The sequence below is a fragment of the Phallusia mammillata genome, chromosome 2 (assembly GCF_965637545.1).
Source record: "Phallusia mammillata chromosome 2, kaPhaMamm4.hap1.1, whole genome shotgun sequence".
NCBI lineage: Eukaryota > Metazoa > Chordata > Ascidiacea > Phlebobranchia > Ascidiidae > Phallusia > Phallusia mammillata.
In genome coordinates, this window is record NC_137253.1 from 21885275 (window position 1) to 21898814 (window position 13540).

At 41.6% G+C, this 13540-nt stretch overlaps 2 protein-coding genes across 5 annotated transcripts; both read left to right on the forward strand.

Annotated features, from left to right (window-relative positions):
• Positions 1-1387: 1387 nt before the first annotated feature.
• On the forward strand, positions 1388-9371 carry LOC145214471 (disintegrin and metalloproteinase domain-containing protein 28-like). Of its 4 annotated transcripts, none has more exons than XM_080083002.1 (11): positions 1388-6102; positions 6361-6458; positions 6525-6680; positions 6824-6924; positions 6991-7154; positions 7337-7437; positions 7503-7670; positions 7935-8126; positions 8567-8700; positions 8834-9019; positions 9310-9371. In XM_080083002.1, the coding sequence occupies exons 1-11, from the start codon at positions 6039-6041 to the stop codon at positions 9311-9313; spliced, it is 1368 nt and encodes a 455-aa protein (XP_079939128.1). In that variant the 5' UTR covers positions 1388-6038; the 3' UTR covers positions 9314-9371. The 4 variants fall into 4 exon arrangements, with proteins under 4 accessions (XP_079939128.1, XP_079939127.1, XP_079939126.1 ...); XM_080083001.1 differs by lacking the exon at positions 9310-9371 and having other exon boundaries at positions 1388-1596; positions 5762-6102; positions 8834-9302; XM_080083000.1 differs by lacking the exon at positions 9310-9371 and having other exon boundaries at positions 8834-9302.
• Positions 9372-9415: 44 nt separating this feature from the next.
• Positions 9416-12878, forward strand: LOC145214468 (uncharacterized). Its single transcript, XM_080082997.1, has 14 exons — positions 9416-9481; positions 9652-9766; positions 9881-9986; positions 10049-10241; positions 10327-10389; positions 10460-10574; positions 10657-10756; positions 10825-10915; positions 11093-11203; positions 11339-11505; positions 11574-11745; positions 11815-11885; positions 12037-12220; positions 12344-12878. The coding sequence occupies exons 1-14, from the start codon at positions 9416-9418 to the stop codon at positions 12434-12436; spliced, it is 1647 nt and encodes a 548-aa protein (XP_079939123.1). The 3' UTR covers positions 12437-12878.
• Positions 12879-13540: the final 662 nt, after the last annotated feature.

Below are 13540 nucleotides of genomic sequence, written 5' to 3' on the forward strand. Positions count from 1 at the left end.
GACGCATACAACAAATCTTATATATTGCGTGTATACTGATGATGTGTATGTGTTACATTTGGTGTTTCAATTGGCATACTATTAGGGTCACTGTTATTAATAAACCACACAATCGTGAAGTAACGCACTTACAGAATTTGGTGACTGCATATTGCTGGATCTCATTTTTTAGAAAAAAATGTTTATTGATCGTTGGATATAGAACGGGAAAAAAGGTAATTACTAATCATTTGGGAAAAAGGATCTTTTGCACGCTAAGTTAGCTCACTGACCTTTCCGCACATTTCACACCAAAGCGATCGCCTGTCAAATCAAACAAGCAACAAAACGCTTGAGGAAGTGAGTGTTACAAGCGGGATAGCGGCAAAGAATGCGACAGTTTCCTCGACGATTTAACGATTGAAAATTACATGTCTCCAAAAACACCTGCTCCTAGGCCCGGAATGCCTCCGCCTAATTTTGGTAACAAACAAGCACCCGTGTCCGTCTCCAAACCACCTTGTGTCACGCCCGAGTACCCCCACCCATAACTATACGAACGCCCAAACCAAGGCTGATGCGGGCACGTGCGGCCAATTTCACTAACTCACAAATCGCCACCTTCGGGATTCGAAATCATAGCACTTGAACGGAAAATTTACTCAAGGCAAATTGCTATGTTCCGCTGATCCCTAAAAGCTGCGAAAACTTCAGTAGGGACGGCAACGCAGTGCCCCCTTGCGGACACTCGAACGAAGGCAGATTAAGAATCGATTTTACATGCAGAAAAATCAAAACACAACCTCAACAAAAGCATATACGAAAAAACACAAATAAATAGGCTTGATACGTGCATGGCAGTGGCAAGTCTTTACGCCGCATACTCGGAAAACATACGTGCGTTCTGGTAATTTCTACCTAGGAATTCGTAACTTTGAAAGGGACCTTTGTAAGCAGAGTACCAATTCCGTGTCCCACATCATAACTTTGTTTCACCTAGACACATGCAGTCCCCGAGTGTACAGCAATTTGCCGCTGACAACCAGTTTAATCCTCTGTTTGTTTTCACTTTAGTGAGCCGCAACAGCTAGAATTAGAAGCTACGAATTAAGTAAACACGCCATAAACCGACAAACGGCAATTAATCCTTTATTTGCGTGCAACACCTTCTGTATCATGTATACGTGCAACGTCCAAATTCGTGCGAGGCTGGTGTGCGGTTTGCAAACCAACACAAGTAAGTATGACGGACTTCAAACGTGGCTTTGCTTCATCGAGCTTCCCGCGTCTGCTACGAGATTTACGCATTTGTGACGTCCAATAGGTGAATCACACAACTTTAATTACTGCAGCTGCTCCAGGTTTTGCTCGTACCCATCTTTGAAAGGCGTTAAAGATGAAAGCGCCGATTCGTTGAGTTGGGCTGCGGCAGACCTGGGCGCGGTCGAGGCATTGTTGCTGCAAACCTCCAACCAATGTGTTGACTACAAACGCCAATGGGACTTCAAAGTTCAAAAACGCTGATCAAAAGCCATCGTGACGAACCTGTGCCAAGTTATTCGCAAATATTTAGCAGAAAAGGCAACGCGAGAGGTGTGAGTTATATCTTTGGGAAAGGTAAGGAAAAAGACCGCAGATGTCATGTTCCTGTGCGAGAACAGAGTTTCTCGTCGCACCACACAGTTTAGTAATCTGTTAATTTCATTGTTTGCGGTGGAGCATTTGCACTTGCGCCGTTAAGCGTTTCGCCCTAATCTAATAACCGTCCGCCGCAGGGTCGACAAGTTCATTGCGTGCCCTGTTTCCTGCGCAAGGTTTGGGGCATTCCTCCAAATGCAACCAATGAAGCGTTATTCGGACGTTTGATGTTCTTGCAAGTGAACGCAGCTGTTTGTGCATTCGTTGTGAGTCTGTTTGGTTACAAAATCATAGATTAGGTGATGCATTGCCCTGAACTTTGGTAATCCAAACCGTGTAAGCCAAAATAAACGCGGGTCAGACTTGCGAGGAAATAAACATCCATCATTGCTCACGAATGTGAATACCTTTGCAAAACTGCCGACTGTGAGGTGGCATTGATGTATAGCTAATGTGCCCCTACATACAGCATATTTGTATGTATACCACTCATCGTGTGCAGGGGAAATGTGTACATTAGGAAATGCGGCTTAAATGGGTCTCAAATTTTTTGGTTAGCTCTTTCATGCTGCAGCATCCAAAGCTTTAGCGGTTTGGCTTACGCTTGAACGCTTGACTCGCAGAGAAAATCAGACGAAGGTGCATCAAAGCAACATTGGATCAATGTAAGGGTTGCTCGCAATCAAGCGACGATGACACAAACACACTAAACGGCCGCGACAGACCCGTGACCGATTTGACATCAAATTACAACCAGGCACTTTCGCCGGGCACGGGCCTCAACTTCAGCTGATAAATTAAGAGATCCCTTCGGCATCGCTTGACATCACACAGCTGGGCGAAGAGCAAATGCCAGGGTAAAGCCAATGCGGAATTATGGTTGGGATGCGATAACGTCTGTGGAAATAGTGCAGAAGAACGTGTTTAGGTAAAGCTGTTTTCAAGTACAGCATGTAAACATCCAACGGAACAGGAGATTGGTTAAAAACAATCAGGTTCTTGTAAACAGACGTGCTCAAATGTATTTGAAGCATTGTCTAACAGTGGTGCATGAAAAATCTCCATCCGTTCCAGTTTATTTTGGTAACGGGTCGGAAATGCCCGGATCGTTATTCAAACAAAAATTGTTTACAACAAGTATCTGCGCCTGTTGTTTTGAGGAGATAAAACTCAGTGGGGCGGAAAGGGATGTAAAGGAGACAACGAAAAGTAAAACGGAACTTTGTTTTTCGATGCACTGTCAAAGACCAGGAATTTAAGTTACAGCAGTTCTTTTCGTTCGCGCAGTGATTTTCCCCTTCTTAAATTTCTGACACAAGTGTAGAGCCAGTCACAGATGAGGCGCCAACGTAGCCGCATTTTTCCTTTGCGGAGAAATATGTGTCTAGCTTGTCAACACGTATTCGTTCCGCTTTGCTGGCCCGCAACGGCCAAGTCCGAAAATGCGCGCATCAATGATAAGTGATTGATGTTTGACGTCGATTTGCCGCGCAAAACAAATCGTCCCGCTGGCCAAATCAAAGCGGCCCATCTGCTCTCCGTCCTACACCTTTTGCACTGTAAACAGTTAATTTGCTCGCTGACCATAAAATTAGAACATGACGCGTCTGGCAGCTTTGCCGCTTGACAGAACGAAAAGTTCAAATCGCGTCGAGTCCAGCCGGCACTTACAATCATCAGGATGAATATCCCAGGTCAACCCAAAGGACAATCATCTTTTTCATGTGAAAGTCCATCCGCCTACAATGGAATGGTTGTTGCCGGCGATATCAAACTGATCCACAGACTTACTGCTTACGACTTCGGCTCATGTAGGAAAACACCATTGTAAAAGAGTGACGGCTTTGCGTATATAATTTGACTATAGCAACTATTATATTGTTTTAAACCAATACGGTAGACATCTTGTCAGAGTAAAGGTCAAATGCCTTTGTTTATGCATTGTACTTTGTGGCCTCTCCCCCCAAAACAATTAGAATTACTCTATTCACGCAAACCTCCGCAAAGAACACACCAAACGATACAACAAGTCAATGAACTTAAAACGCAAGTAAAGGCATCACTGTCATGCATTTACACATTCCGCACATACGTGTCACTCAAGAAAAACGTCAAAAATGGTTTTGTCTCGCTCTTAACAAACCATCTTCACGTGACTAGTGTCATTTTGTGCCAAAGGTCTGTGATGCATCACAACAACGTGCACGCGCGATGAGGAAAGCAGCATGCGGACACCTGTTAATTAAATCACGCTGTTGTGACTTAAATCGTCCCGATCCTCCCTCTATGAACGCGCGCACTTGCATGACTCTGCTTGCTGTTTGCAGTCAGAACGCAGTGGCGCGTTGGTGAATGTCACCTGGTAGTTGGCACGGAGCAATAGATGTGCAAGTGCTTGAAACCGTTGCACTCGAATTCTGCCTATATTTCACGACCAGCACGCGACCTTCGCTTTCCCGCATGCAGGTGCTATTTCCAAAATTACTTACGCCTTTTTTTCCGGGACGCATGGGCAAGACTCTTCACATCCAACGAAACACTGTTGAATATCATGCAGTCGCAGGTGACACCACTTGGTTACTCTTTAGCGCCCATTGGCGGCAAAGCAATTACTTCATTTTCTTCGTATATGTGTAGTTGGGAAAGCTGATGCAACAGGTGGCGTGTGCCTATTATTATCCCGAAAACTATTGAACTTCAAAAGGTATTTTTGTTGTTTTCGTTCGGCAATTTCAATTAGGAAACAACTGCAACGCAGTATTGTATTGATAGATTGCAGAGTACGCTACCCGGGTGATAAAGTACAAGGTGTGAATTGAGTTAACGTTTCCTGCTGAACCAACTGCGTGGTTTCGAACCCACCTTTCACCTTAAAAATGATCGATTTCACTCGATCCTTATACAAAATGAGGCGATTCGTCAGAACCGCAAGTACTGCTGATATTTGAAGTGCGGGGAAACTGAAATTAAAGAATTCTTCGCGGAAAATCTTATGCATGTCCGCCGTTTCATCTCTCAGCGCTTGGCTGGCCAGCAAGTGACGCGAGACCCACTAATTGCTTTCTAATCTTTTGTTGAGCATTTTTCTTGTCCATGCACCCAAGGCGGTTGGTGTAGCTGGATGCCTGAGGTGCCGCTCACAAAGGTTGCCTGTCAGCTTGTCAATCAATTACCAGCACGGAACTTTGGCACTTGATGCCTGGGATAAGTGCTAATTGATCTGTTTAATTAACGAGTCGACTTTCTTCAGTGAACCTCTTGCCCCCAACGAGGTAAGGGGCTCAACGCTGCGGTTTACTGTGTGGGGGATTTAGTTTTTGACAGCCAGACGCGAAATCTAGTGTTTATGCACAAAAAACAAAGTACCTGACGTTGAGATCAAACATAAGATCGATACAAATCGTTGTACTATCGATACAGTTTTGGTTAATCATTTCAGTCTTTTTTGCGTTAAGAGAAAATCTCTTGCTGGTTTGAAGAGAGGTTTTTCAAATGTCATCGCAAAAGATGCCGAACAGACAAACGGCGATTTCTGCATCACAGGTTTCCTGGAGGGGCGTGTTAACTTCGGAGACAGTCAGCTGACAAGAAATCAACAAAAGTAGGGAGCAGGTCGTGGCCGAACATTCTTTTTTCGCGCCACCACAACTGCGATAAAGCGGGCTGCCGCAACAGGCGTAAAAGTTCCTGCGAAAGCGTTGTTGTTTTAGCCAATTGCTTGTGTCAAAGCCCTACAACATGAAAGCGATACGGTGGCACAGATTCGTTCAAAGCAGGTCACCGCCTAGTGCCCCGCACGCCCGACTCTAACCGGATCTACTTTCACCGTAATCTGCTCCCGAAAATGTTGGTACTCCACCATGGGGAGTCTGTAGCAGGACACGACCCTTGTTTGTGAAGAACGTGCGTTCACGAAAACTTGCCCATTAGACTAATACCCGATGATGGACGAGTTGCTTGCGTAACAAAACCTGTCACGTTTCAGGCAGCACTAACATATATAATATAAGGATAGAATAGCAAAAACAGAACTTTAACATTCCTACGATGCCTGGTGTTAATAAATCACATTTGAAAAATACTTGTTTAAAAACTTGTAAAAATCCGATCAAGAACTCCCGGATATTTCGAATATGTTGTTCAGGATCCAGCTAAAAAGGAAATGTACTCTGGTGTGACATCTGGTTTCCAAACGCTTGCCACGTAACAGCTTAAGCCGTCATTTGCTCAGTTGCTCAGTTGCACAGGCATACTGCTCGCCTATGACGATGAAATAACAGGTAATTAGTATATTGCATTGTGTTGTATTGCTTTACATGCCGTGGAACGGAAAACGGATATGACGGCCGTATAGATAGAACATCGGAGGATCCTTCGATTGTATAGTCTCGTTCAGCAAGTTGGTAGGTGGAACAGACAAGATGAATCAGGAAAGTTTGAGTTTGTTATTGGTCTCGATTTTATGTGGTTCCACATTTATTCAAGGTAAAGTGAAAAAAGAAATAGAATTGTCTTGTTCCGTAGAAATTTGAACTGTAAGCATTCTATTAGGAAGTATGCCGACAAAGATGAAAACTTATAAGGACATGTAAACAAATTTGCCAAAGTATATTGTCAATATATTGGCAGTACCTTTTGGGTGGGAGTTATTACTTTTGTTGGGAAAAGCCTATTCAGGCAAGGTTATGGGGCCTAATCATTTTATGTTTATACTTTAAATAAATCGACATACAACATTTACAGGAACAGATATCCCAGATGCACACGAGATAGTTTATCCCAAAAAGGTTCTTCCGTCAGGTGAACTGACATCGTCACTGTCGACCTACATCAACCCTGATGTAAGTCATATATAAAAAAAAAATATACATGTAACGGCATAGAAGTGACAAACTATTTGTTATTAGGAGAACGACGGTATGCATGAAACAAACTGTCGGTATCAGGTGGAATTCGAAGGACAAATCTACGATATCGATTTAGAACTTAACACTAGGATTGTGGCTGGAAAATTAACGCTCACGGATGGATCTAACGGCCGTACAACCTCTCCCAGCAAACAGGTTTGATTGAACATTTGTCATGCACAGGCTTGAAAACGACTCTTGTCAAAATACGCCAACAGGCGACGAAAAAACACACAATTACTTTTCACTGTGAGACATATAGATTTGGTGGATAAATTAATATCTTTGCTGCCACGCAGGACATCAACTACAGTCAGTACACCGGTACTGCAAGGAAAGTTAAGCAACCGCCCAGCAAGGAATTGTACGACGCCTATTTTGAAATTACGGAATTTATGGAGTAGGAAAAATGTTATATTAATTATTCACTGTTTATTACGCCCAACCTTTGCTACCTTTCTTAAAGGGGAATGATTGAGACTCCTGATACAATCGTTATAAAACCATACAACATCGGCCATGTTGCATTTCGTCGTTCTGCAATAAAAGATGATGAGAAAATATTATGTGGCAATGAAGCTTTGGAGAAAGGAGAGATGAAACAAAGAAGGGCAATGCATCAATTTTTAAGTACGGTGATTTATATTTGTGTGTGAGAATTTGTAACACAGGGTGCGGTAAAAGAAATAAGTTTTTTTTTAAACTTTTTTTCCATGCCTTTTCCATGATTTTCCAAACTTGATTTTGTCACAATAATCACTCAAAACAAACTATTAAAGGTTATCTACAGAAACTAATTATACCATATTAAGATCTGCCTGTGAACGAAGACTTCGTAAATGGGCGAGTAAAACGAAATTTGGAAGACAAAACAAAGTATCTTGAACTACTCATTATGGTTCCCTTTGATCTGGTGGGTCTGAATGAATTATGTTCGAAGAGGTCGGTAAAAATATGACAACGCATTATTTTCCACAGTTCCAATATTTTGGCGAATCTGTCCTCGACATGACAACAGCTATGCTGCGGTTAACGAACGCCATGGATTGCCTCTATAAACCGGTTGATATCCGAATCGTATTGCGACATATTGAGTATTTTAGCCAAGGAGATCCCATTCGTCTTGATTTGAACAGCTATTTAACAGTAAGGGCGTACGCATGAACTGACTGTATTAGATTCCTGGACTGGTGCCAAACAAATGTGTGTGCAAAAATGTGAGAAATACAGTACAAAGCCCCGGATTTTTTATGATTGCCATTATATACGTTACGCTTTTATCAACGTAACTAAGTATGTTTTTACAACACATTGGGATTATTGGCGACCCCAGCAACAAAAAACTGCATTAGGTTTGTTCCCCTTGTTACACGTAATCAATCAGTCAATGGGTTCATTTTCTTGTTACAGACCGTGATTGCCGCGGAAGCCTACGTAAAAACTAGGATCCAGAGAGACCCAATGGATTCGCCTTGGCGAGATATAGACCACGTTATTTTAATGAACAACGCCTCGTATGTCGAGATAACAACAGAGGGAAGAGTTCTTGGAGTAGCAAGGCTCTGGCAATTGTGTTCGGCACACTCTCTTTCATACATGGGGGTATGTACGTGAACTTGTAAATACTACTTAAATGTAAGTACAAAGAAAAACATGAAAAAAACGAACATTGAAGTATTTGTACTTGTAACACGGCATTGTCCTAACTGAATGACTTTCCAAAACCTTTCAAACACCGCGTGTCAGTTTACTAGTAAATTATAACAAACTGAAAAAAGGGGAAGTAATAGTTTCAGTTATGTTAAACTGTACTTAAATATGAAACCTATACTTGGCGTGCCATGAAAACTGACGTCGGACGTCAACGTGGCGTGACAGAAATTGTCAACCACTGGTTTGGGCGTAACGGTATTTTCCAAACCGAGTAGTTATGACTTTGTTCCTTCTGCGCAACTATAAATCCATTGCAATGTTGGGCAATGCACCTCGATTTTAATGGTTACATGAAGATTTTAAATGGGTTTAGAATGGTTACATTTTAGTTCCAAGACGATGGACGAATGATTCGTGATTTGGTTGCCGTTCACGAGGTGGGGCATTCAATCGGTTTACCGCACAATACTGCGGCCTGTGTTTGCGGTGAAGAAAACTGCATTATGAATGCCAGGGTTACAGTGTAAGTGGTAAAAGTATGAACTAAAATATCAATCATGATCGTACATACTACGTCATTTTGAGTGTTGAACCAATCAAAAAGTAGCTTTTCATATACAACACGTAAGTCTAAATGTGATTATTACTTCTTTCAGACCCTATGCCTCAAAGTGGTCAAACTGCAGCAGGCTACTTATGACCCATGAACTTGAGTCAAGCACCGGAAGATGCTTACTAAATGTCCCCGAACCTTCAATGCTCGAGCAAATAAACTCATGTGGAAACAAATTTTTGGAAGCTGGGGAACAGTGTGACTGTGGGACGGTGTCTGAATGCGAAAGGTCAGTTTGAGATTTAAGCCAATGAAACAAATCTACTGCCAAATATAGCATAGGAAACAACAAATATAAAACCTTAATCATGCAGCAAAAACAGCTCGGAAAAAAGGCACCAAGTAACCGACTAACCAAATTGTGTTGTGAAGAAAGACTGGAGGTCTTTAGACTACAAACAACCAATTTATTTAAGAACCCCCCCCCCAAAAAAAAAAAAACTTTGACGAATTGTAATAGTCCATCAGTTTGTGATTTGAATAAATATTTCAGAAATTAGGCGCGTTTTTGTTTCGCAGTTAGTGTTGCAATCCCCGAACCTGCCAGCTGTATGATTTTGCACAATGCGACGGAAGCCAGTCGTGCTGTAATGCAGCGACCTGCCGTTTTGCTACAGCTGGAACAATGTGTCGGAAACCGTGCGATCCCGAATGTGATTTACCGGAGTACTGCAATGGAAACAATGCAACAGTATAAGCCTATTTTATAACACGCTGTTTTAATGACATTTTTTGGAAAGAACTTAGTTATGTGACCTGCAGAGAACACGCTTTAACAAGTATTAAACCCAAACCATAAGCTACGAATGCAACTTATCCGTTTACAAACTGAACTTATACAAAATATAAATTGTTTGGCAGTGCCCGACAGACAAACGGGTCGAAGATGGAGCAGTCTGTAATGCTGGTCAAGACCGGTGCAAAGGTGGTTATTGCTTTACTCTAAACCGGCAGTGTGAACAGCGATTTGGAGCAGGTAAGATTCAGTTGATTTTTCTGCGCGGTTGACTGAAAACAACACCAAATACATCAATCAACAAATCGCTAAAAACAAATATCGAGGTTTACTGTAAAATCTTCCTACATAAAGGTGCAACACAAGCTCCGGTAAACTGCTACGCATTAAACCTCCGGGGAGACGCATTTGGAAACTGTGGAGTCAACGAAACCGGTTCCTACATCCCTTGCAGTGTCGCGTAAGTCATCCTTTTGCCTTGTTTACGTGCAATATAAAAGATGTTACACTGTGTTTTTCAAGTGACGCATACTGCGGTAAGCTTTCCTGCCAAGGTGCTGCGACAATATATCGACCCAGCAGCTTTCAAACTCAACATATGTTTGCGAACTTTTCGGACGGGACTCTTTGCGTTGTTCACATAGAACCAGCCATTCCAGGAGTTTTTGACTTTAGCTACATACAAGACGGAAGTGGCTGCTTTGGTAACTCTGGGGTAAATGAATAATCTTGAGTTTGACTTACGTTTTGTAAGCTATTAACCTTAACGTCGCAATCTTATTTTTTCCGACACCTTGTAGATCTGTGACAAGGGCAAATGTGACTTTTCGCATGTCTCTCTCTGCGACTCCTCATGCAACGGGGTAAGAAATTTCCCTTACTTCAATAAACTTATCATACGTGATGAAATGGATACACTTGCATATACCACAGACGTGCAACGACGCTGGTAATTGCTTCTGTTCCGATGGATTTGCACCACCGAGCTGCACTGCGCCCGGAAACGGAGGAAGCATCGACAGTGGCCCTCCGCCCGTTGCAAATCCAAGTAGGACGTGTTGTTGTTGTACCATGCTTTCAGTTTAAACCCTAAACAAGTCTAAATAACGACGGTATTTCAAAATTGATAGACTGCGATTCATACAATACCAGTGTTAAATGGAATGATAACAGTGCAGCTGAAAGTGAAATAGCAGTGGATGTCGTTTGTGGAAAGAAAATTATGATTAGGTATGTTTTGTGGTTTAAACAGTAAATTAGGTCTGTATAAGCCGCTTTCATTTATATTTTTGCTGCAGTTTTAACCTGTGTCCTTTCATTGCCCGTGGATATAACGTCGATGATTTGGTAGTGATCGCAGCAAATGAAGATTTCGATCCATTACAGCAAGTAAGTAGTCGTTGCCCAAACAATGTTACTCATAAACAGCGATCCTGTAGTTGTAGGCAAAACCGAAACGTGTAAACATATCACATTAATCGACTTAATTTTAAACAAAGATAACCCGGTAGTGCTGCCACTGTTTTGTTAATCTCACCGACAATAACCACCAACATTATATAACAGAACGTAACTGTCGGAGATGAGTGTGTTGCCAAGCCCGGAGTTCTCGCAGTAGGAGAAAACTGGAGAGCTAGCATTGCGTTCAGCGTCGATGCCTGTGGTGGAGAAATGAAAGTGAGTTTAATTAAAACAATAAATGTTTGATGGTAATCTATCGCAGGCTTTTCGAACAAAAACGAACCGATAGAAACAACCTTTCCATAAGTGCTAACAGTTCGCGTAACCTAAAACAATTCCATTCTATCCTAGTCTGGAGAAACGTTTATCACCATCTCCAATCGATTTCGGGCAATCCGCACTGGTCGCACGGATGCTACGGAAACGATTGTCAGAGTTCGTCCAGAGGTTATCTACGACTTCTCCTGCAAATATGAGAGATCTCTCTACATGCAAATCTCGGCCCATCCAAACAAAAAGTAAGACAAGCGTTCCAAAAATCTAAAAAACAAATCCTACGCTGATGCTAGGAAACTTTTTTTTGAAGAAATTTATTAGGCTACGAAGAGGCGCACAAGTATTACGAGGTCAAACTGTCGTTTTTTGCGGACGCCTCTTACGAACAAAAACTTCGGGTCGACCGGGATATTGTGGTTGTCGGAAACCGAGTGTTCGTACTGCTTGAAATACAAGAAGATAGCCCAAACCTTGTGCTGCAGGTTAAACAGAAATCCTGTGCGATGTTGCCACTCAAAAATGACAAACTGTAATAATGTCCAAATTTTCAGACTACGAAATGCTGGATATCACATGTAGCAGACGTTGAAGCAGAACCTCTTTACCACGTCATTGAGGACAGGTAAATTACCCCATTCCAAGTGTAACGTTTTTTTTTCGTGGTCTTTAGCCTACTTCAGCAACCACAGCTTTGGTGAAAGAATTTATCAAAGAACATACTTATACGTGTAGGGAGCATTTAAGAAGTTCCATGTGTTTTTGAATATGCGCAGATGTCCAGATGTAGATCAGCTTGGGGAAGTTGGGGCCAATGCCATGAGTCAAAATTGCGTTAATCACCAGTCCAGATTTTCCTTTTTGGCATTTTCCCATCCAGTGGGAGCAAACGCCAAGGAGCTCCATCTACACTGCAAAGTGCAGACCTGCCAGAATAACTTATTCGACTGCAGCTGTCCAGTAAGTTATCACAACTTTTATTTTGTCAACTCTTCTGTTTTCCAGCAATAGTTAATTTATTGTAGCTGTCATAGCATGAGCCGTTGCCAATACAAAACATTAAAATGTCGATATTTTTTTCAGGTGTGCGACAATGTCAGACGTAAAAGAAGTCACGAAAGCAGTTTTGGAATCGAGAGAGTACTGTCGATTGGACCGTTACTGCTAAAGCGTTGACCTAAAACTTAATTGAGTCATGTATTACATGTGGTGTGTTCTAGTGCTAGTTAAATAAAACACATACCAGGTCAAATCAAGCTTTTAGATAATTACAGAGCTAAAGTAAAATATTTGTAGTTGGTTTAATTTGTCCAAGAACGCACAATGTTCAACTTATTCGGAGACGGCACATTTCAATCAATGTGACAGAAAGACTGCAGTGGGAAAACAATATTTCACAGCTCACATAAAAAAATTATCTCACGGATAGCCCGGATGTAGAGACAACGTCAACTGTTATTTTGAAATGTAGTATTTAGTCAGTTATTTGTCTTGTTATCAACATGGTGTGTTCCACGACATGGTTTCAAATAATATTTATATTATTTCTCAATGGTAGGTATTTGTTTTGTTTGCAACTTAATTTGTTTCAGATAATAATACACTACAGTTGGTGTTATTTTTTGTACCGTTAAAATTATTGCACTGAACCACAAAAAAACAATTGATTAGTATTACAATACGGCAAGTATTATTACCCATTTTTGTGGGGTATGTCAGGAGTAAGTTTAGTTGATTCACGTTTTGTTTACGTATTGTAAAAGTTGAGTGCCATAAATGAGATTAACAACACACGGTTCCGTTAAAGACATCCATCAGAAAGGGGATTTTAGGTTCGGCATGATTCGGCCGAAATTATGTGACCATGTAGTTGAATATTTCGCTTCGGGCCGAATCTTTTGGGGTGGGATCGGTACATCAGTAATTATAACACTTGAGCAATTCGTTGTAAAAGAAATACTAGTATATCTTATCGCTTGCAATTTATTCTAAAATTATTGAGCAGCTGTTCTTTGCATTTTGCACAAACTTTGCATACTGCAAAGCGCTCGTGCGATGAAAATTTACCACACCTATCCAGTGTTTTTTTAAGGTGTTTTGGGGGACCGAAACGGTCCCCCAAATTTCTCCAGCGGTTTCCCAAAATTGCCAGTAGCCTAATAAATAATTCGTTTAAGCAAATATGGCTATTTTTTGGTATTTAAATGAAATACTTGCGGTCTCCTAAAACTACTTAGCGGTCACCCAAACCAAACCTTAAAAAAAACCTGCACCTATCTA